Source organism: Halictus rubicundus, chromosome 1 (genome assembly GCF_050948215.1).
Source record: "Halictus rubicundus isolate RS-2024b chromosome 1, iyHalRubi1_principal, whole genome shotgun sequence".
NCBI classification, from domain to species: Eukaryota; Metazoa; Arthropoda; class Insecta; order Hymenoptera; family Halictidae; genus Halictus; species Halictus rubicundus.
In genome coordinates, this window is record NC_135149.1 from 25,336,078 (window position 1) to 25,356,838 (window position 20,761).

General features: G+C 47.4%; 1 protein-coding gene across 4 annotated transcripts in view; it reads right to left on the reverse strand.

Annotated features, from left to right (window-relative positions):
- Positions 1 to 360: 360 nt before the first annotated feature.
- Positions 361 to 20,761, reverse strand: part of Dati (zinc finger protein datilografo) — a 131,592-nt gene continuing 111,191 nt past the window's right edge. For 2 of the 4 annotated variants that reach the window (XM_076796195.1, XM_076796180.1), the window contains exons 6-13: positions 14,966 to 15,125; positions 10,614 to 10,826; positions 10,183 to 10,305; positions 9,749 to 9,886; positions 8,806 to 9,006; positions 6,699 to 6,919; positions 6,424 to 6,577; positions 361 to 5,985 (exon numbers count right to left, since the gene is read on the reverse strand). In XM_076796195.1, the coding sequence (XP_076652310.1) occupies positions 5,864 to 5,985; positions 6,424 to 6,577; positions 6,699 to 6,919; positions 8,806 to 9,006; positions 9,749 to 9,886; positions 10,183 to 10,305; positions 10,614 to 10,826; positions 14,966 to 15,125 (1,332 nt within the window). In that variant the 3' untranslated portion in view covers positions 361 to 5,863. The remainder of the gene's footprint in view (positions 5,986 to 6,423; positions 6,578 to 6,698; positions 6,920 to 8,805; positions 9,007 to 9,748; positions 9,887 to 10,182; positions 10,306 to 10,613; positions 10,827 to 14,965; positions 15,126 to 20,761) is intronic. The other 2 variants (XM_076796188.1, XM_076796170.1) reach the window with 2 other exon arrangements.

The window sequence follows — 20,761 nt, forward strand, 5'->3', positions numbered from 1 at the left end:
TTTTGGATTCAATTTCTCAGACAAATTTAATTCCTCTGCGACCTACCGTCGACATTACGTGACGTTGAATCCGTCATTCACCGACGGAATCACTCCGGATGACAACCTGTCGCTCGATTAACGCGTCTGACCACAAACCGTCTTATTCTACTTGGAATAAAATCGACGGCAGCGTCGCAGGAGGCGTTTCGAAACAAACGAATCTTCTCTCGCGTATTTCCTTACGAACACACCTCCAGAAACGTGGCCGAATGATGATCTCGTGTGTGTGTGTTCAATCTTTAGTGTCGATGTCTGCTTGTGTACCCGAAAAGACGGAAAAGTATCCTCCTCGAAAGAATGTGTTTTTCGCCGAACGTGTTTTCTTTTCTTTTTTCTTCTCTTCTCTCTTTCTCTACGTTCGCTCTTCTACGTTTGCTCTCGTTTCTTTTTTTTTTTGTTCTCGTCTCGTATCCTCGTTTTTTGGTTTTTGGTCCCTGTCCTAATTTGGAGGCTAGTCGGTGCCGGTGGTGCGAGTGTGTGAAGAATTGTGTTCATCTTTTTTTGTTTTTGTCCTTTTGTCCTTTAGGCTTAATACAATATCTATCCTATCGTAGCTGTACAATCCATCGCAATGCTTGTGTGTGTACGTGAGCGTGTCTCTTGTGTAACTGTGTAATTAGTGTATCAGTGTCGAGAAAAAAAAACTTCCCGATCAGCGACGCCCATTTTTTGGTTGGTACGCACTTATGCGCGCGCGTTCGCCGCCTTCGCGTTCGCTCGTCGCCGTGAATTATGCTCGTCTCTCTCTTTCTTCTTTTCTCGTCCTTCTTCGATGTTCGAGATTTTTTCATTCGGGGACGAAGGCGATCAGGCGAGCCCGCGTAGGCTGCCGCCGCGTCGCATAAGCGCGACACCGCCAACGACCAGGCGTACACCGACGACGAACAGAAGCACTGGTTCGATAAAAACGATTATCGTTGGTTGCGTGAACGAGGTGTATGCACTCGTCCAGCTTTAGGTATTTACATAGAAACTAACCCTATTTCGCATTATGTACTCGATTTAAGTTTACCAGTAAATTCTCAGTTTATGCTTGTGATATCAAGGTGTATTTACATACTACTTAATCCGAGGAAAAAACGCCCTGTAACGCAAAAACTTGTTATAATAAGAACGATCAATGTTCGACCCGCGTGGGACACGCGCCGGAACTCGATCGCGAATCCTCCCGTCGATCCTCGCCTCCGTTTTTTTTTCCATTGCATACTCGAAAGCTGCGCGCAATTTTTTTCGTCTCTTTGTTTCCTTCTTCGATGGCCGTCGCGTCCAGTCCTGTGAGAAAAATAGATTTTTTGGACGCTAAAGTCTGTGTTTTGCGGAATTTCTAGAAACGCGACGGCCGCTCCGAGAGTCATTCAAAAAAAGATGGCGGCTCGGGATGACGGGGGACCGGTGTCGGGTTCCGGTCGCAAGCAGGCGGGTGCGGCCGTTAAATGTAGCTTTGACGATGAATCCTTTAGCAAATCTTTTCTTCTCTCGTTCCAGATGGTGAAAAAAGCCTGGCTCTTACCGGCGGCTTCTCGGCGCGCGTGTGTCTTTCGTATTTTTTCTGATTCTTTCTCTCTCTTTCTCTTTCTCTCTCTCTCTCTATCTCTCGATCTTTTTTACGTTCAACGAAGATGACGACGTTAGGCTACTTTCGCGAGTTGGCGAACAAAGGGATTGGCGAATGGAGGATCGGATCTTCCTCCGAAGAGGAACGGGGGAATTTGTCGGGACGCGGAGTTTTTCTTTCGCGACCTCCCCGAGGTCAATTTTGTCCAGGAATTTCGAATGGTCTCTTTGAATCTCGATCCGTTTTGATTTACTTTACTTTTCATGTTTTTTTCTTGTCGCTTCTTTTCGTTACCGGAAGGAAAGGGTAATTTTCTGCGCGACCTCGTCACGGGACCCGGAAACAATCCAGAAAAATGTGGTAGAAAATCGTGATACGAGCCGGTGTCGCGGAACGAAAAGTTCTCGTCGAGAGTCTCCGGGAGGGAGCAACAACAACAACAACGACGCGGTCGAGATATGTCCATGGTAAGAAAAAATTCGGCACGCTACCATTTTCGCTGTTCCGCAGTCTCCAGTTCGCGATTGCCAGTCGAAGAAACGAAGAAATCGAACGTTGTCGTAGGTGAATGCGTTCTCTTTTTTTTTTATCCCGTTCCAAAATTCATTTTTCCGTAGACATTTGAAGGTATCTTTTATTTTTTGGGGAGTTCGGACCGCCTCTAACTCGCCGCCGATTTTAGCTCGCGTTTCGAAGGTACGTTCTTTTGTCGGTCGAGATCGAGTTCCAAAAATTGTGAAAAACGCGTCTCTCTCTCTCTGTTTCTCGTTTTTTTCTTCTAAAAATTCGTCCATCAGACTCGCGATTTCGTGAAAAAAGTGTGCTTTCGTTTCAGCTGGTCTGGTCACGTCGAAAGAAACCCCATCGAGAAAGGTACGGGACTTGTCCAGGATTAGTACAAAAAGGTCTGGAAATTGGGGTATGCACGGGGGTCTCTCGAGATTGATGGGGTATCACAAAGAGGTTTGTGCGCGTGTATGGTGGCTCTCTCTTCCTTTTTCTTTTTTTGTCCGCGGGGGTTGATTAGGGGACTGGCCCGAGGTCTCTAAAGTTCGATCGAAAAGAAAACCCTACGTGCGCTGAAATTTTGTATACTTTTGCGCCGGAATTCTTCATTCTTTTCCTCTCCCTCGTCATCCTCATCTTCGTAGCTCTATTTTTTCTTCTCAGCGTTCGCGATTTCCGCACGATTTAGTTTAGCCGTTCCTCGCTCGATTTCTCATGTTTCATCTCATCGTTATTTTTCGCTTTTTTCGTTTTTGCTCCGTTTAATAAAATTGATCCACCTCTGTTCTGTTTCTCCTTCTTCTTCTTCTTTCATCTTATTCTGCTTCTTCTTCTTCTTTCTAAGTATTGCGAGAACGTAACGGTATATTGCAAGTAAAAGTTCGAAACGACGCAAGTATTTTTACGCGTTCAGATTATTATACCCGGAAATAAAAAAATATTTTGCTTATAACGATCACAGGGCCTCAGATTACCTGAAGCACGCCACTCTAAAATCTCTTTCTCTCGCACGCACGCACTCTCTCGCACACACACTCTTGTTCGCACTCTCACGCGCACAATCTCTCCTGTACATTTGCTCAGGCTGGCGCTCACGGCTCGCATATTTTCGCGCATTCGCTCCATCCTTGATGCTCACGAAGCATTCCCTTTCGCGCAGCTTCAACGTTCGCACGATTCGCGTGCCCTTGCACGTACGCGACCATCCCAAGGCCGTTCGTTCGCGAATTTTCCCCTCTTGCACGCGTTCTTCGTGGTCTCTCGGTTGTCCTTCTTCGTTCTCCCTCTTTCACTGTCTCACCTGGACAACAATAGCTTCTTCTTCTTCTTCTTCTTCTTCTTCGTCTCTCTGTCGGTCTGGTCGACGGTTGCTTGGGATCGTGTACAACTGCATGGGCACGCGAGAGCACACTCGCTCGAATATCCTCTTTTTCGCCTAATTTATATCCTAGTCTCATAGACCCTATATTTATTATTTATAATATTTATATATATATATAATATATATAATATTTATCATTTAGTTTTTTATTTCTCTCTTACTCTCTGTGCATCATCAGTTCTCTTCGCCGATTCTTCTCTTCCACGTGGCTCTCCTCGCTCTCGCGGCGTCCTCCCTCGCGAGCCAGCGCGAACTCGCCGAGCGTTTTCGCGAAAACGTCGCGTTCGTCGCTCTCTCGCGAGGAAAGGGCCGCTCCCATTTGCTCTAGTAACCCTTACACTCGTTCCTCTCTCTCTCCCTCTCTAGCACGCTCTATCTTTTTCTCTCTCTCTCTCTCGCTCTCTCATGTACATTCTCGCGGCTGTGTTCATCCTTCGACAACCGCGTTTCGAAAACTGTGCACGTGTACAACGGGTAGGGGCGCGAGCGGCCAGGCCGTTGTCTCTATTTTTCCCGTCGACCTCGCCGCTCCCCTCCTAAAAATTTTCTTCCACGGTTTGTATCTTCATCATACACTCCGGACTCTCTGTATGTATATATAATATATATAATATAACTGTTTGTAATAATTATATTTTGTTTGTCCGCTTACGAGCTAATAGTTTTCGTGCTGACGACCAGCACAAGTTGCGCGCATTTCTATTAATCCTTACGTCTCGAGTAAGTTTCGCCGTAATTGTGTGTGTGTGTGTGTGTGTGTGTATGGGGGTATGTTTGTTGGGTGTGTAACTTCTCTGTGTATCTATACATATACATTTATATATATGTATGTATATATATATATATATATATATATATATATGCTTGTGTATGTATATATACGTGTCGCGTTAAGAGATACGTATGCACTCTCCTCCTCGGGAGGAGTTTATGTGTCTCTTCACTTTGTGTACAATGTATCACTAATCCGGGGGTGGCGGGTTTCAATCCGACCGCACCCCCCCGTTTCTTTGTCAGACCAATCGTCTTTCTTCCGGTTCGTAATCGCGTTCGATTCAACGAGGAAGGGGAGACTTTTACTCTGTTTTTATTTTTATCGCGTTGTCGCGGCTGGCTCTTGACGGACAGCCGCCGTTTTGTGGACCGCGTTTACGCACGTCTCAGACGCGTGTCTTCCGGGTTGTGTCTTGCCTTAAACGTTACGGGAGCTAAGATTAGGGTTTGGGGGGGGGGACCTTAAACTGGTTTCGTAGGTATGTATATATGTATATAGGTTAGTTTGTTGGGCCTGGGACCGCGGGCCGGGCTGCGCCGCGGCTGCGAAACTTCCGAGCCGGGCCCCGGGTTTCCGCGGCCCTTTATCTCGGCCCTTGTACTAAAAAAACCATAGTACCTCGCGTCGAGCAGGATGCACGGCGCCCGGACGAAACCGGGACACGCGTGGCAACCGGCCGCGCGTCAGTTATGCAGTCGCGATTCATTAACATTATGGCACGTCTCAGGGGTGGCAGGCTGCTCGCGGTGACAACGCGTCCTGAGAGTTCGTAGGGAACGACGTCGGAGCAAAAAAACGCGTCGCTCGTCTGGGAGCGTCGCTCGACGACGATCCATGGGGCAGGATCCAGGATCGAGACGGGCTGCCAGGCGAGCGGACAGTGTGCCGTTCCGGGAACTCTGGGGCCAGGACCGAAGTAGGAACAACGTGATCAGCGGTGCAAACGTAGGCGGGCCGCTGCGCTAGAAGACCATCGTCACCGCGGCAACCCTCGCCACGCACCGTCTAACGGATTTCTAGATACGTATGAAGTCTGTTTGTGCTTCTCCTGGATCAGGTTCACGGGTCGGATCGGGCCACGACGATTTCGCCGTACGTGGCCGGGCTTCAACTTCCGGGAGACCTCGGAAATTGCCTTTCCGCGGCCTCGCCGTTCATTTCGAAAGATTCTAACTTGTACTGCTGAGAAGTGAGTGATTGCGCGGGTGACCACACTTGGACGCCTAGGAACGCCGCACATGGCGGGACCATCAACGATTGTTGAACACTGGTTGATCGTCCCTCGTGCGACGGTTCTTTAGACCTTGTCAGAGTTACCGATCATATCGTCGGCCTTCCTCTTGACGCCGCGGCCTTCAGGATGCTGCTGCTGCTGCTGTTGCTGCTGTTGTTGTTGCTGCTGTTGTTGTTGTTGCTGCTGCTGCTGCTGCTGTTGATGGTGATGAAGGCCAATGCTGGACGACGCTTGCTGCTGCTGATCGCCGAGGGACGCAGGTCGCTCGCTGGTTTGCAGCGACTGCTGGTTCAGGCGTTCAGCTTGCTGCTGCAAGCTCGTCTGCTCGGACGTCCAAGGGGTCCACTCGTCTCAGTAGTAACTGAACTTTCAGGGTTGCTGGTTGTTCTGCTGGTTGACCACGTGCTGTAAGGTGAAACTCAGGGCACGCGGGTCCCCGTGAAGCCTCAGCGCCTGCTCTAGCCGTTGCTCCTGCAGTCGCAACGCTTCCCCTGGGAAAGAAACGGGAACATTGGAACATTCGAACATTGGAACTTTCAGGCTGTTGGCACACCAAGTGCAATTTAGAGCTTGGGATCTTCGATGGGCGGAACAGAGCCACGGTAGACTCGGTTAGAGGTTGAAGACTAGCCTAGGGACAAAGACTAACCTTGTGGCTCTATGTTTCATTGAACTTTCAGAGACTATAAAGTGGCCCAAAGACTCTCTTACAATTTTAACTCTGTGAGAATGCAAAAGATGCTTCTACAGATTCCCAGGGTGATCTACGACTTTGAGACATTGATCCACTTGTCTGTTAGCTCGAGTATAGTGTTTAGAGGATGCATCCTCGGACTCTAAGACGATCTATGATGCTTCGACATTGAAGCTATCGATCCAAATATAGAGGATAAACTAGTGGACGAGCCTAGTTGACGTTCCGGACTCACCAAGGTCCGATGGTAAGGTGTCTTGTTGGGACATCTGTTGGTTCGTGTGATGTCCAGGCATGCCGGAAGTGCTACCTCCGTTATGCTGTCCCAAGTGATGTCTCACGTCTCCGCCGACCGCAGAACTCGCCGCCGCTGCCGCCGCCTGCGTTACCTGGAGCAAAACGTAACACACTGTCCCTTTAGCTAGAACGCTTCGGAGGAGCTTCAGGGGTCTAGTTCTTTCTTCGATCGAGCTTGGATACGGAGTGTTAGAGGATGGTGCGTGCACTTACAGCCAGTCTCAGCGCGGCTTCCGCCTGAGAACGCAACAAGGCTTCCGCCTGGTGCATCCTCAACGTCTGTTCTGGTCCGGTCGCTTGCACTCCCTGTTGTTGCGGTCCCGTCGATCCTTGCGCGCCCCCGCTCATGTCACCGTTGTTGCCCATCCTCATCGCCGCCGCCAGGGACGCCATGTCCACCGGCGATAGGTTCGGCGACACCGAATTTTGCAAACCTGCCGAACATCGTACAAATTCGTCTTCGATTAGATGGGGAACTTGTGGATTTGAGTGATGGCTTTTCTGGACCCGGGAGGTTTAAGACCCGGAAGCTATTTTTTATGGGCTGGGATGATTTGGTAGACTGGGCAGCAAGCTTTTTTAAGAAACTAACTTTTCTAGATAGTAGCTTTTCTAGATAGTAGCTTTTCTAAGAAACTAAATTTTCTAAGAAACTAGATTTTCTAGGAAGAAAAATATAAATTTTTAAAAAATTTTTTCTTTTCTAGACTAGGAAGCTACTTTTGCTACGTTGGAAGCTATTACTACGAGGAAGATATAATTTCTTCATGAAACAGATATTTTTTTTACTGTAAAAAGTTGATATTTTTAAACCAGCAGCACTTTTTTCCATAAAAGAACGATTTTAGGTACGCTTTCTCTATGCAAAAGCTGCTGTTTTTCCATGAGAAAGCTTTTTCACCTTTTTTCGTGAAAAAGCTAGCTTTTTTACTACACATAGCTGATTCTTTTCCACTAGAAGTGATTTTCTCCACGAGAAAGCTACTGTTCTCCACGAAAGAGCTACTGTATTTTTTTCCCCGTTAGGAAACTATCTTTTGTCCATGAACGGTAACTTTGCCTCTTCCAAAAAGCTACGTCCCTCAACAAAAAGTACGTTCCTCCAATGTTTTCTATATTTTCTCCACGAAAGAGCTACTTTTCTCCACGAGAGAGCCACTACACACTACTTCTCCACTTTTTAACATCATATTTAACCTTTATACGTCTCCCAGGTTGAAATTTCACCCATTTTCTTTTCTGCATTCGATTTCTTTCTTTTTCTCATTAAAACGTGACATTATGAATAAACCAGAACTAACAATTCCAAGCGTAAAGTCAAAGCGGATGAACTGACGTCACAACAGCATCTCCAAAACAGTTCTTTCTCCCTCGGAATCCCGGGTATAATTCTCGTTGATCGATTTATCGCTCGCAAAGACGCTCGAGCATTATCGCTCGCGTCGCCGAACTACCGCCACGATTTATTTGCGATCTACGCGGCCCGTGCTCGGGAAGATAAGAAAAATCCTTGCCGGGGAAAAACAACATAATTGTAAATCAAACGTGGTTTATCGGCAAAATAATTGGAACGAGTCCGCTCATGACGAGCGAGCGTCGCGCGACACACGATAAGCGGTATCGACGTCCTTGAACGGTGTGCAACGGGAGCTAAATCCCGGTGGATCCGACGGCCCGATCGATTCCTAACCCTCGATTCTTAAGTCGAAATTCTCTGTAACTCGATTCTTAACTGTTAATAGCAACGACGACCATACTTTTTCAGCGTTGGGCGTTCGCTTTACTCGGTTTAGAACACTAAAGACTATAGTAATATGACGTTGAAGACTCGCTGTGTATGCTTTAGGCATACGTTAATATTTCTTTGGTAGAGCAGAGTATATTAATTACGTCAATGGTTACCGAGTGCCTAGTGTTTTATGCAGCGAATTCTCGTTATATGTCAACGACGCGGTCATGTATCGTCCAGGGGATATACCCGTGTTATGGGGATAATTCCGCGACGTTTATCATCCAGGCCTTGGCGACATATATAGAGAAATCACTGTATATTTTATTTTACGTTGCAATTTAACATTAGAACTGCCGAGCCCTAAACGAGTCCCTTTAGAATAATGACAGGCTTGAATATATTTAAATTTCATAGGATTTTTATTAGAAAAACTTCTCAAGAAAATTTTTATTTCTCTTCGCTGAAGTTCCAAAAGGAAAAATCGGTAGTTCTAGCGTTAGGTATGCGTTGGAAGCGATGCATTCGCGAGGGGTGCTGCCATGTTGACGTTTGGACTGTCAACGAGGACACTGCCAAAACGATTCTTACCCGCTGACGCGACCGCGGCTGCCATCACTGCCATGCGTTGCTGCTGCGACTGCATCTCGTCGTGGTATTGTTGCGCCGTGCCCGGTTGGCTGCCCGCTCGCAGCATCTCGCTGAGCTTGTTGCCGCTCGGTCCCGGCGACGCCATGTTGTTATTATTGTTGTTGTTGTTGTTGTTCAGCAGACCGGTACCTGCGCAAAAGTCTGCTCCCGTTAATATACGCGGGCCGATCAGTATGTGGGGCGGTTCGCGAGGCTTTCTTTCTTTCTTTCTTTTTTTTTTATTTTATTTTTTGTGGGCGCTAAACTAACAACAGCATTTTCACGGGCGGTCATCATCTCATCTGTGTTCGGTAGTTCACAAAAAAAAAATTGTAGAAGAGAAGAAGCGGTAGTGGAAGTAGAAGAAGAAGAAGAGACGTTCTTATACAGACAAAAACCAGAGACGTTCGTCCATGATGTACGGGAATTACTCACACAAGAATTCGTAGATGCTTTATTTTTTACTCTCCAGATAATAATCAGATGTGTATATATTCACACGTTTGCTACAATCGCTGGCGTTGCTGGCCTAAGCTCGGCCTGTGTGGGTCACATTATTTTTTCTTTTTTGATACATTACAACGAACGTGTGGTATATGTGTTTGTATGTACGTGTGTTTTAGATTATGTTTCCGACTGTGTCTCTGCTCTGTGTGTGTGTGTGTGTGTGTTTGATGGAGTTTGACGACGTGTTGGAGGGTGTTTGCGCGTTTGGTCTATATTGTGATTCTGTGATTCGGTGGGGAAGAGAAATGTTACGCTTTCTTAGGTGTATCGTTTTTTTTTTCTTTTTTTCTTTCTTTTAAGGATAGTCGGTTACTACTAAGACTGTCAACGGGCACTCTAACGATCATTCCACTGACGACCGTTTGCAAGAAGACGGAGGAACAAGATCGGAGCGTACCAGGTTCACTACCGGCCGACGATAGTCTTCCGTTTCCGCTGCTGCTGTCCGAGTGAGCCGACGGCGACGGACACATCGGTGGTTGTTGCAAATTTTGAGGTCCGCCTGTTTGGCTTCCCAACACTCCCAATCCCGCACCTGCCGGACACCAGAACCTCGTTATGATCGTCGTTCGACAAGTCGTGCTTATCGATAACGATTGTAATAACATTGTACAATATACACAACGAGCGGTGCGGATCGAGCCTACACGCTACTTGCGATCGCACGCTCTCTCGTGTGTGCAGGTTACATATATATACGTAGGCGGTGTTTTTGTATACACATATTTATATAGAATAGTTTGTTTTCTTTTTTTGTTCGTTAATCTTTTCTTTTTTTTTTTTTTGTTTTTGTTTTTGTTTGTTTGGACGACAGTGGTTGTTGTTCGTTACCTAAACTCGAAGACGCGAGGATCTCTCTCTCCCGCCTCTCGGCGGCCGCGCGGCTTAAAACGTACTGCGCGGCGAACTGGTGTTTCGGGTCCATTCTCATGTGCTCCATGTGACTCAACAAACCTTAACAGCAAAGCAGAGGCGATCTCGATAGAGTTCGTTATGGTCAGTAGGTCGGGCGACAGATAACAATAACGATTAATATAAATAGTAAACGATCGAGCCCGGACATTCAGAAATATCGAAACGAAACGATACTTTACGACATATAAAAGTAAGAAACGAATGCAAAAGTAACTGGTAATGGTAGTAATAGTAATAACAGTAGAAGAAGAAGAAGTACATGATGAAATAATACTGGTGGTACGAACGAGAATAATAGATTTATGTATCTCAGCATCGTTTGCAGCAAAGAAGGAGGATATACTTACCGCTCTCATGAGTGAAGACGGCTTGGCACACCGAGCACGGCCACATCCTGAGGCTTGAGCTAAGCTGACTGGTCTCAGGATGACAGGCCAGGTGCTTCCTAAGACTACCCTCGTTGACGTAGTGTTTTCCGCACACTGGACACGGGTGGTTGGCGGTCCGTCGCTTCGCTAGGTAAACCCCGGCAACGGAGGTTGTGCAGTCAGCGGAGGGAACAATAGGGCGACACAATTTCAAGGTCAATGCTAAGCAGGATAAAGCTTCCCAAGGAGAACGAAAGCCACCGCCTCCATATATATATATATATAGATATATCATATCATATATCATATATCATAATCATATCATATCATCACCATATATATCATGTATCTCTCTCTCTCGCTCTCTCTCTCCCGCTCTCAAAAAATCGTCTCGTTTAATCGTCCTTCTCTTTTCGGTATATATATGTATACTTTATCTATTTTTTTTTTTTTCTAAAGAATCTCTTCATCTTCATTCCATCTCCTCCTCCTCCCTCTTCCTCCTCCACCTTATTTCTCACGCATTCGCGGGTACACACGCGCGTGTACGTACGTCGACATTCCGGTCGACCTCGAAGGCGAAGGGAGAATCCTTGCAGACACGGATAGCCGAGGACCAGAGGAGAGCACTGACCTCGGACGCACCGCGAGCTGCTTCTGCCGTTTGCTGGCTCCCTTTCACGAGCGAGGTCGTCGGCCCAAAAACCCAAGATGCACACGCACGTACGCGCGCGCGCGCACGCACGCACGCACGCTCATAGACGCACAAAGAAAAGTTCTCGACGACGAAGCTCTCTAATCTTTTCTACATTATCGCTCTACGTCTATTCTCTATACATCGTTTACTTCGTTCGTTCTTTCTTAGTATCGACAACGTTTCTCTCCCAGCCTCAACTTCGTCTTCTCGCCGTTTTCTCATTCTTCCCCTTCTCTATACGTACTCTCACTCTTTGACAGTTCGATCCTTTCGACAGTTCGATCTAGCCGTTCCCTCGCTTCTCCTTCGTTTCTACCTCCGTCCTCTTCCGGGTCTCTTTCTCTTCTGCAATTCTCGCACTCTCGTCAGGACCCGCGAAAGGGCACGCGCCGGTTCTAGTTGCTCTCTTTCTCTCTGTCTAGGATTCTCATTCCCTGTCTCTTCCTCGAGACAACTCTCTCTCTCTCTCTCTCTCTCTCTCTCTCTCTCTGTATCCCTTTCCTTCGCCGGGGGTTGTCGTCAATGAACGGTCGATAGAGAAGAACTCTGAATGATACGCAAGATGCAGCCGGATGGACCAAGCTGGACGTTGCCGTCTGGTTGGGAGACGACGGAGGAAACGAGACGACGCGTTCGAAAAAAACGGGACGGCCGCGCGACAGATAGAGTTCGCTGTCTTTGTCGATTGTTCTTCTCTGTACGTCTATCTAATACGAATTTCTCTAAGATCAATACGCGCACGCGTTCAAAGCGTACGCGTAATGTATACAGGCCCACACACTTGACAGAACACGCACAAAACGAGAACGAGAACACCACCCTTACTCAAGCACCGGTTCGCTTAAATATACAGTATACATATATAAGCTTGCACGCATATACATATACGATATATTGCATGTACTGGCTGTCGTGCGACGCGTGATAGCGCGACCGTTCAACCGGCGGATCCACGCGAAAAGATAAATCAGAGAGCCCGGAGAACGAAATTTCTGTCGCGTTAAGCTCCCGCTCGACACGGTTGACTTTAAAAATTTTTGGTACATACGTACACACAGGCACGCGCACGGGTCGGCGTTTCGCGGGAAAATTTCTTAATTCTCGATGATCAATATTTGAGCGGACGCGTTCGCGAACGCGGAGCCGAGTTATCGATTCGAGCGGCGATATTATTGAACTCGCAAGATACCGGGAAGGGTTAAATTGAATTGCTATCGATCAAAAAATATTTGTCCGACCCGGCATGCCTGTCAGTTGCCTGACTGACACGTGTATTAAACACATTTCCAAAGCCAACTACCCTGGTAACGGTGTCCTCCGCGAACGAATTTCGTTCTCCGTTCTTGACTACGGTAATGCCTCGATGCATGTGAAAACTTTGGACTTGGTATTGTGTACCGGCAGTAATCATTGATTTCTTGTTGTCGGAACGTAGAAGAGAATGGTAAGCTAAGAACACCGGTGGAACAATACTGTCAATTTAGTGAGAAAACTCTTTTGTTAATTATTTTGTTGCGAAACTGTCGTTAGCGTATTCGTGACGCTTTTCTGATTACAATGAGTACAAACACGATACAGTTCCGGTCGCATTTGCCTGTGTAATCCAGGATACAGTGGAACCTCTACTATCCGAACCGATTGAACAGACGGACTGCTCGATAAAATTCAATAAGAGAATCGTGTTGTTTATTTAAGAAACATATAGAGACCTCTTCAATGAAATGTATAGTCATCACCGGTTCGAATAATAGAGGTTTCATGATATCGTGGATTGAACAACTAACTATGGACCAAATCGTGCCGTGTTTGGTCTCGTTTTAATCAGAACAACGTGAGGCACGTTTCCGTAACAGTTTCGTAAAAGAAATAATTAACAACTACAATGTTTTGTCAATAGATTGACAATGTATCGACAAATATAGTTTCGTATCAGGTTAGTTTCTGGGTACTTTAAGAGTCCCTGTCTTAACGGGGATGAATTTTTCAAAAACATCGCGGGCATCTCTTTCGCATGTATACAGGCAATACCGTAACGCTTTCCCGCGAGATCGCCGTTTAGGCGAGCGCGCAGCGAGTCGAACGACAGCCCGTCCATAATATTATACATATTAGCCAGTAGTGTACGCAAAGTATTAGTCGGTGAGTGCGCTCTACCTGTGCTACACCCCCTTTTTCCGTTTTCCAGCGCAACAACAGAGTATATACGAAGAAGTGACAGGACAATGTGTGCATATCGCCCGCGCCAAAGCAAGTTTCTTAGGTGGGGGTGGGGGGTGGGGACGTGAAACGTACTTAAAGACTATAAGGACGAACCACCCCTCGTTCGTGTCTCCCGATGAGCGGTTGTTCCACCACTTTCTCACTCTCTTTCTCGCTTTCTCCATTTGCTCTGCCTTTCGCTCTCCCTCTCGTTCAATCTCACTCTCTCTCTCTCCCTCTCTTTCTCTCTCTCTCTCTCTCTCTCTCTCCCTCTCTCATTCGTTCGTCCCCTCTCGCTCTGTTTTTAGACTTACTCGCGCAATTAAGGCACCCTCGTTACGTCTATCTCCGTTCTTTCTTTCTCCACGAAGGAATCCGCGCGAGAAACCCTACGGCCCGCTCGTTAGCTGTTAGGTAGTGTTAGACGAATGGAGCTTACCCAGCGGAAGTCGGTGACCCGGGGAGGAGGAACCAATCGTCGTCGAATACCCCGGGTATTCTTCTAGCTACCAGACTTCTTCTTTAGTCTCTGTTTGCTATAGCAACTGAACTATTCGGTTTCCAAGGTCCCCGATTGGTGTCCTCCTCGCCGTCCCCGGAAAGACCGAAAGCGCGCCCCCGTTAGGCGTGTTATAGCGTTAGTGCGTCGGCCCATGGATCACCGTGCTCTTTCATATCGTTCGCTACCGTTTATACTGGTCACTGATTCCGAGACTTAACCGGACTGCTCAACCTTTTTCTCGAAATAAAACTCCCGAGTAACTCACCGTTCAGTACCATTTACTATATCGATCAAATTCGCAGTCTAGTAATAATGAAAGAAGCAAATTTTTATTTATAACTGATCTTCTCCCTTGCCCTACAGAAAATGGCAAAAAATGGGTGCAATTTTGAAATAATAAAAATACTGCAAGAATTTTATAATATCTTAACGAAGCCACTAAAGAGAGAAATGAATTCCTATTTGGCTTCCATATTTTCAAATTAATGTAACGTAATGGAAATACGAATGCCTGAATTTTCTGAACGGTGCGCAAAGTCCACCCTCTTCAAAAAATCACATGATCTAACAACTCCTTCTTTCAATTTCTTCCAGATCACCCCTTTCGGACTGGTCAATTCAAGAATCCGGGGCCCTTAATCAACTTAATAGCAGCGCGGATGGCCACCGGGGCGGTCGGTCGGCGAAGCTACGAAAACCCCGAAAATCTATAATTTCCGATTGATCTACGGTCTCCGAATAACCAGTAATTAGAAAGCGCATCGGCGATCGGTGGGCCTAGAAGAGAGCCACGCGATAGACAGGTGTACGGTCTCCCTTCCCCTCCCCTCCGAGCGTACACCCTGGATTCGGAAGAAGAAACAGAAGCAACGGAGAAAGAAAGAATGACACGGACGATGAATCGAGGGTGCTCGATTATCCGTAGATACTTACTGGCAACGCCGGAGGCATTCGGGTCCTTGTGGGTGTGCTTCATGTGCTCCATAAGAGCCTCGCCGCTGAGGAAGAGTTTGTGGCAGACAGGGCAGCTGGTTGCGTTCGGGCCGCCGATCAGAGTGGCGTGTTGCTGGAACACAACACGCTGTTGCAACTCCTTTTTTGCGGGGGCCGGAAGAAGAAGAGACCGGAAGCAGGCACACGCGGCGCACCCGGTAGAGAGCAGCCGACCCACAGAATACCACCGCAGAGTGTCGCGAACCAGAAGCGCAGGACAGGCAGCGCACAGAACAGAACACGATTGACCAGTGAGAGTTAGGGCACCGATTTGCCTCCGCCACCACGGACTATTACTTTCTAAATTTACTATTTATTCGCTTTTCTTTCTTTCTTTTTTTTTTCTCTCGACTTTCATCTCTGTCTTTTCATCTCTGTTTTACTCTGTTTGCAACAGGGAATTCACCTCGAGTGTCTGGTCCAGGAACTTACGGGATTCAGGAGGCTCAAGTACATCTCGACGCGTTCTCCACGGTCCCAACAGGATTTTTTGTTAACACTCGAGCCACCGGCCCTATACGAGTTATTAATAATAACTAAGTAAATAAATAAGTTAGTAATAATAGCAAGATTCTATCAGTTTTTCTATTTTATTGTATTATCTTAAATTTTTATAGACTACTGGATAGAGTTTGTTGAAGTCAAAATTGAAAAAACATACTTTTGTTAGCACACGAGCTTCCGACTCTACTTTTCTTAGAATTTACTGTATAAATTTTTATACTACGGGATGAAATTGATCAAAGTCAAGATTTCAATATATAACACGTTAGCTGCGTTAGTTTAAAAAAACACCAACGCCTCGAAGTAGTTTCATTCGTGAAATCGAAACTGAATTTTTTAACCATTTTGAATTTTACTCGAATATTTCAAGATAGAAATAATACTCTGCCCACTCCTGTTTCAAAGATTCGCAGTAATCATTTTAAATCGAATTAATTTTTGTGGAGTCATCGTTCATTGAAATTTGTAGAGAGTACTTTTAAACAGACTTTTGTACAAAATATTTCGGTAGAAAAATAGAAAAAGACCAGTGACTAGCAATGCGAGAAGGCAGATCTTGACCCTCGGTTGCTCGAGTGTTAATTAATCCTGAGGATCTGAACCCTGGACTTAAGGGTGCAAAGTTTAGACGAGATCAACCCTTGACATAAAATCGTGTGATTTTTGGCTGATCCCTCTGGCTCCCTTTGAGAAAAAAAAACAAGAAACGAAAATAGACAAAATTTGTTTGAAACGTTCAATTTTTCTCTGAACGACGTTTGAACAGTTACACGTTTAATCAAACCCGTAAGAACTGTGGAGCTTTCGAAATAAATCTTTGCAAATGATTTGTGATCCCTTCAGAAGCAAGTGGAAAAACGAAAAATGACAAGACTTGTTAAAACTTGATACAAACTGAATTTGAACGTTCATTTTTCACGAGGAACAAGAATTTAATGAAAAACCATAAGAACCGCTATAAAACTCGCAAGCGGTAAAACTCGCAAGTGGTCTCGCAGAAGGCGCATGACCAATTAATGATTAACAAGAATCACCGTACGAACGTCTGTATAAATGATCGTAAAGCTACTCGGATAAATCAAAGTCTACACACGTCCATCGTTCTGAAACCACAATTAAATTAAAAGAAGCTAGAACGAATCGGCTGTTTTTTCAGCCGATCATTTTCATTTGCCGCGTCAGTCGAGATGAACGTTCTCAGGGACGCAAGGGTGAAGCGTTGAAGGTGCAGAATTGGAGCAGGATCGGCGCTCGTCACGGCACAAGGGGAGTAATGACGAGCGTTTGGTTACAGATTCGACTAATCCGTTTCTGTTAGGCGGTGAGAGATGGTGAAATGACGGAAGGACGTGTAATTTGAGGAAGGCAGAAGGAAGGAGAAAGCGAAGCCCAGACAGGCGAATGTGTAAAAGCGCGAGGCCCGCCAAGATCGATCGGGAGACCACACCAGAAAAGATTTGCTTTTGCTGCGTGGTAGATCATCGGCGCAGCTGCTGGGTCTGTGGATCCGATCGATCTTCGCGGGCCTGGCCGATTTGAACGGGAATGCAAAGCATAGATCACAAACTAGCTACTACGACACAATCACTGATGGCCTCTGTTGCTGTTGTTGCACAAATATTGTTACACTTGTAATTTCGATCGTAGATATATATGCTTCTTAAAAGAAGCTAGTTAAAAAGCCGACGCGACGCGACGGCAACAAAGGCCATTGTTTGAACAGGTAAAATATGAAGTGATATGAACGAAATTCGACGTCCTCATTGAAAAGTATCTGTCTTCGTCATTTTGGTGCGTGACCTCGTGTTTAAGGAACAGTTTCGCGGTCGTCGTGTACGTATTTTTTCGACCCACCCGTTTTCGTTTTACTCTCCGACGAACATACCCACGCTCTCTCTCTGTTTTCCCTTCAAGATTCTCTTTTTCTCCTCGCCTCGATCGCGCCTCTCTCTCTCTCTTACTCCTTCTCTCTCTCTCTCTCTCCGTCTTTCTCATTCTCTCTCGTTCTCCCTTTCAGAAGAGAGCGAGCACGAAGGTCGGTTTTATATACGCACGCGAGAGAGGCGGCAGGGGCACGCGGCGAGGAAAAACATGGTGGTCAACCTTGCTCAAAAGAGTGCTTAAAACGGCGAGAAAAAGAACCACGAAGGAACGGAAAGAAGAAGGAGGTAGGAGGAGGTGGGTGGGAGGGAACGAAAGGCTAAAACGAGACCAGACGGCAATGACCCGAAAGTTTTCGGGTCTTCACTCGCCTCGTTCCCTTCTTCCTGCCAACTCCCCGCCCCCGACAACGATACAACGCATCATCCTTCTTCTCCTTTTTCTTCCTCTTCACGGATCCTCGGTCCTCTTCTTTTCCTTTTTCGTTATTCTCCTTCTCTCTCTCTCTCTCCCTTCTCTCCCTCTCTCTCTCTCTCTCCGTGTGTCGACGTTCTCCTCCGGTTCCCAGGGAGGGCGACTCGTGCCCTTCTTTTTTCCCGGACCTGGGACAACCGCGACCGAGTTGAGGCGATCAACGAACCAAGGAGAGAGCCGAATCTCGGGCAGGACCACCGGCCTAAAATAAGACCAGGCGTCGTCGACCTTACGCGCGTTTTCGCCCGGCCAATTCCCTCCTCGCTTCTCTTCCTCATCGTCTTCTTCTTTCGATTCGCTTTCCACTTTGCTGCCAAGCAGAATACGGGGCTTCGCTTCTCTCCCCTTTCGCGTACATTTTGCTATGTATTTTTAGCGACCGTGCCACCGAGGACCACCCTTCCCTCCCCTCCCCGCCGCTCGTGGAATCGTCAGACGTTGGATCACGCGCAGTTTTTCGCACGGCGAGCGGCGCGATGCCGAACTGAGATCATCATCCTGAGCGTTGCGCGTCCGCTCCGAGGCCGCGCGAGGTTTTCGCGGTTTCTTTTAGCCGGCCGGTGTATATTTTACCGGCGCCAAGGCCCCGTTTCTTTTCCCGGCCTTTTGTTCGACAACGACGAACTTCCTTGACCCGGGCCAACGGACGGGTGACGTCACCGAGGGGGCCGAAACTCCGGGCTTAGGGGGTCCTTGCTCTCATCCGGCCACAGTGTTTACAAAACACGGGTCTAGCCAGGGACGTGTATCGTCCGGGAGATACTATTGTAGAAAAGGACAACGAGGTTCATGACTGCTCACAGGGTATACCCCAGTAGGGATAGTTCTGGGACTTTTGTCTCCTAGACATTTGGAACGTGTACAGAGTAGACACTGTACTTCTCTCTCTCTTTCTTGTTGATCGGGTTAGAGGATATTCTTTCGAAGGCGCAGGCCTCCGGCTTTCGGCCGGGCCGTTCTTCTTTCTTCCCGGACCTGGGGCAACCTCGGGCAGCTTGCGGCAGGCGAGGAAGACGGTGAAGTCGACGTCGTCCGCCGCCGCTGCAGCATGCAAGTTATTCTCGGAGGGAGGCTGCGGTCCGTAGGTTCGACGCCCCGACCTGGCCCAACTGGAAAAAACCGGTTTCTTCGCTGCACTCTTCCTTTTTTGCCTGCATCCTCGCTTTTTGCACCGCGAATACCACGGCTCTACTCCCCTGCCCTGTCTTTCTCTCTTTCTCTACGCTCTTTCTCCTCTGCTCCTCGGCCCCTCCCCTCGCTCCTCACCTTCCAACCTCTTTCTCTTTCTCTCTCTCTCTCTCTCTGTTTCGCTCTCTGTTCGCCGTTTTCTTCTTCGTCGGCAACCTCTCCTTCCTTCTTTCTCTCCGGGACGGAACACGCTCTCTCCACCGGAGTGGATGCAGGCGTGGGCGAATCCCCAAGGGACTTTATGATTCGCCGTGACCAGATTCATCTCTCTCGGCTAGAGTCCGCGCGGACGATGCCCGGTCGAACACATTCTCTCTATCCCCAATTCCGAGACACTTCCTGGTCCCTCGACTCCGTCCACGGGCTCCCGGTGGTGTACCGGCAGTCCTGGTTTTTCCAGTCGTTGCGAGAGTTCTTTTGTCCAGAGCTAGCTAACCGTCTTACCGCGCGGAGACTATAGCGTTCGAGCTTCTCCTTGGGCTAGTTCTTTTATTCGTTTGCTCTTCGTCGAGAGGACTCGCTAGAGGTACCTGAAGCGTAGGCGGAAGATTTTTCGAGTCCCTTGTGCTACTTCTTCTGTTCGGTAGCAGTTCGATTGCTAGTATTCGAGGCTCTTTCTCCTTGTATTCCTGTGCGATAGCACTGGAAGGACTCATCGGTAGCTGGACCGTATGTGGGAGTAGAGTGTGCAGCATCGAGAAGATTCATTGGTAAATAAACTGTACGTAGGAGACAGGCCGGTTTCAATTTGATTCGGTGTCCTAGGAAGGAACTGAACTCCTTATGCTACTCCGTTCAGCCTTGGAAGCTTTCGACTCTTTTTCTTTATGCTACTTTGTTCTTATTCTTAGATCACATCGCGGGACCGATTCATCGGTACACTTAAGACGTATGTAGTACGTAGCCTTTCAAGTGTTCAGTGTCGTAGGAGAGACCGCTGATAGGATAACTGCTTGGCCACGTAGAAGGCACTACTTTGAAAATTTCAGGAGGATGTAAAGAAAGCGGTTACTGATGCGTTTCTTGCTTCTTAGCTGCCTGGCAGGGTATAGTGTTTCCTGGGAGTCATAGTCTCTCCAGTTTCAGCCGTGATTTTTCCCCTGCTCGTTCTCCAGCCTTTACCATCCACTTCCCGAGTAATTGTTTAAGCGACTCCGCTGCTGACCATCTGTTGGCCATCTTCAATTGTTACCGAATCTTACGTGAACGTAATAATTCTAATCGACGATTTTTTCTCCTTTCTTAGATCATTGAAGATTTTATTCGTCGACGGAAGGGACACTATGGTTCTTCTGGGCTCCGCCGAAGGAAGATGGAGATGTCCGTTGGTTTTTGCGCAGTTTTCATTAGGGCGACGTTCACGGCGGTGCGAGGAACGCTGACATTGTTGTTTACGACGACGCACGGAACGGTCACGATCGTTGTTTTTCTATTCGATGATTCTTGAAGCGGCTCGAAGCGGTCTCGGGCCAGGGAGTGGCGTAAAAAGGAAGTGGGTGTGAGCACACGCGAACCGATGCGTGACGCTGGGCTCGATGGAGCCATTTTGTGTTCACGGAAAGGGACCATCTTTGATCGGCCCGAGGGAGTTCGCTCGCGTGTAATTGTCCCGCGAGCTTCGGAGATCGAGGAACACGCTTTTGCCCCGGAAATTAATGCGTTCGAAGAAAACGCCTCGCATTCGAACAG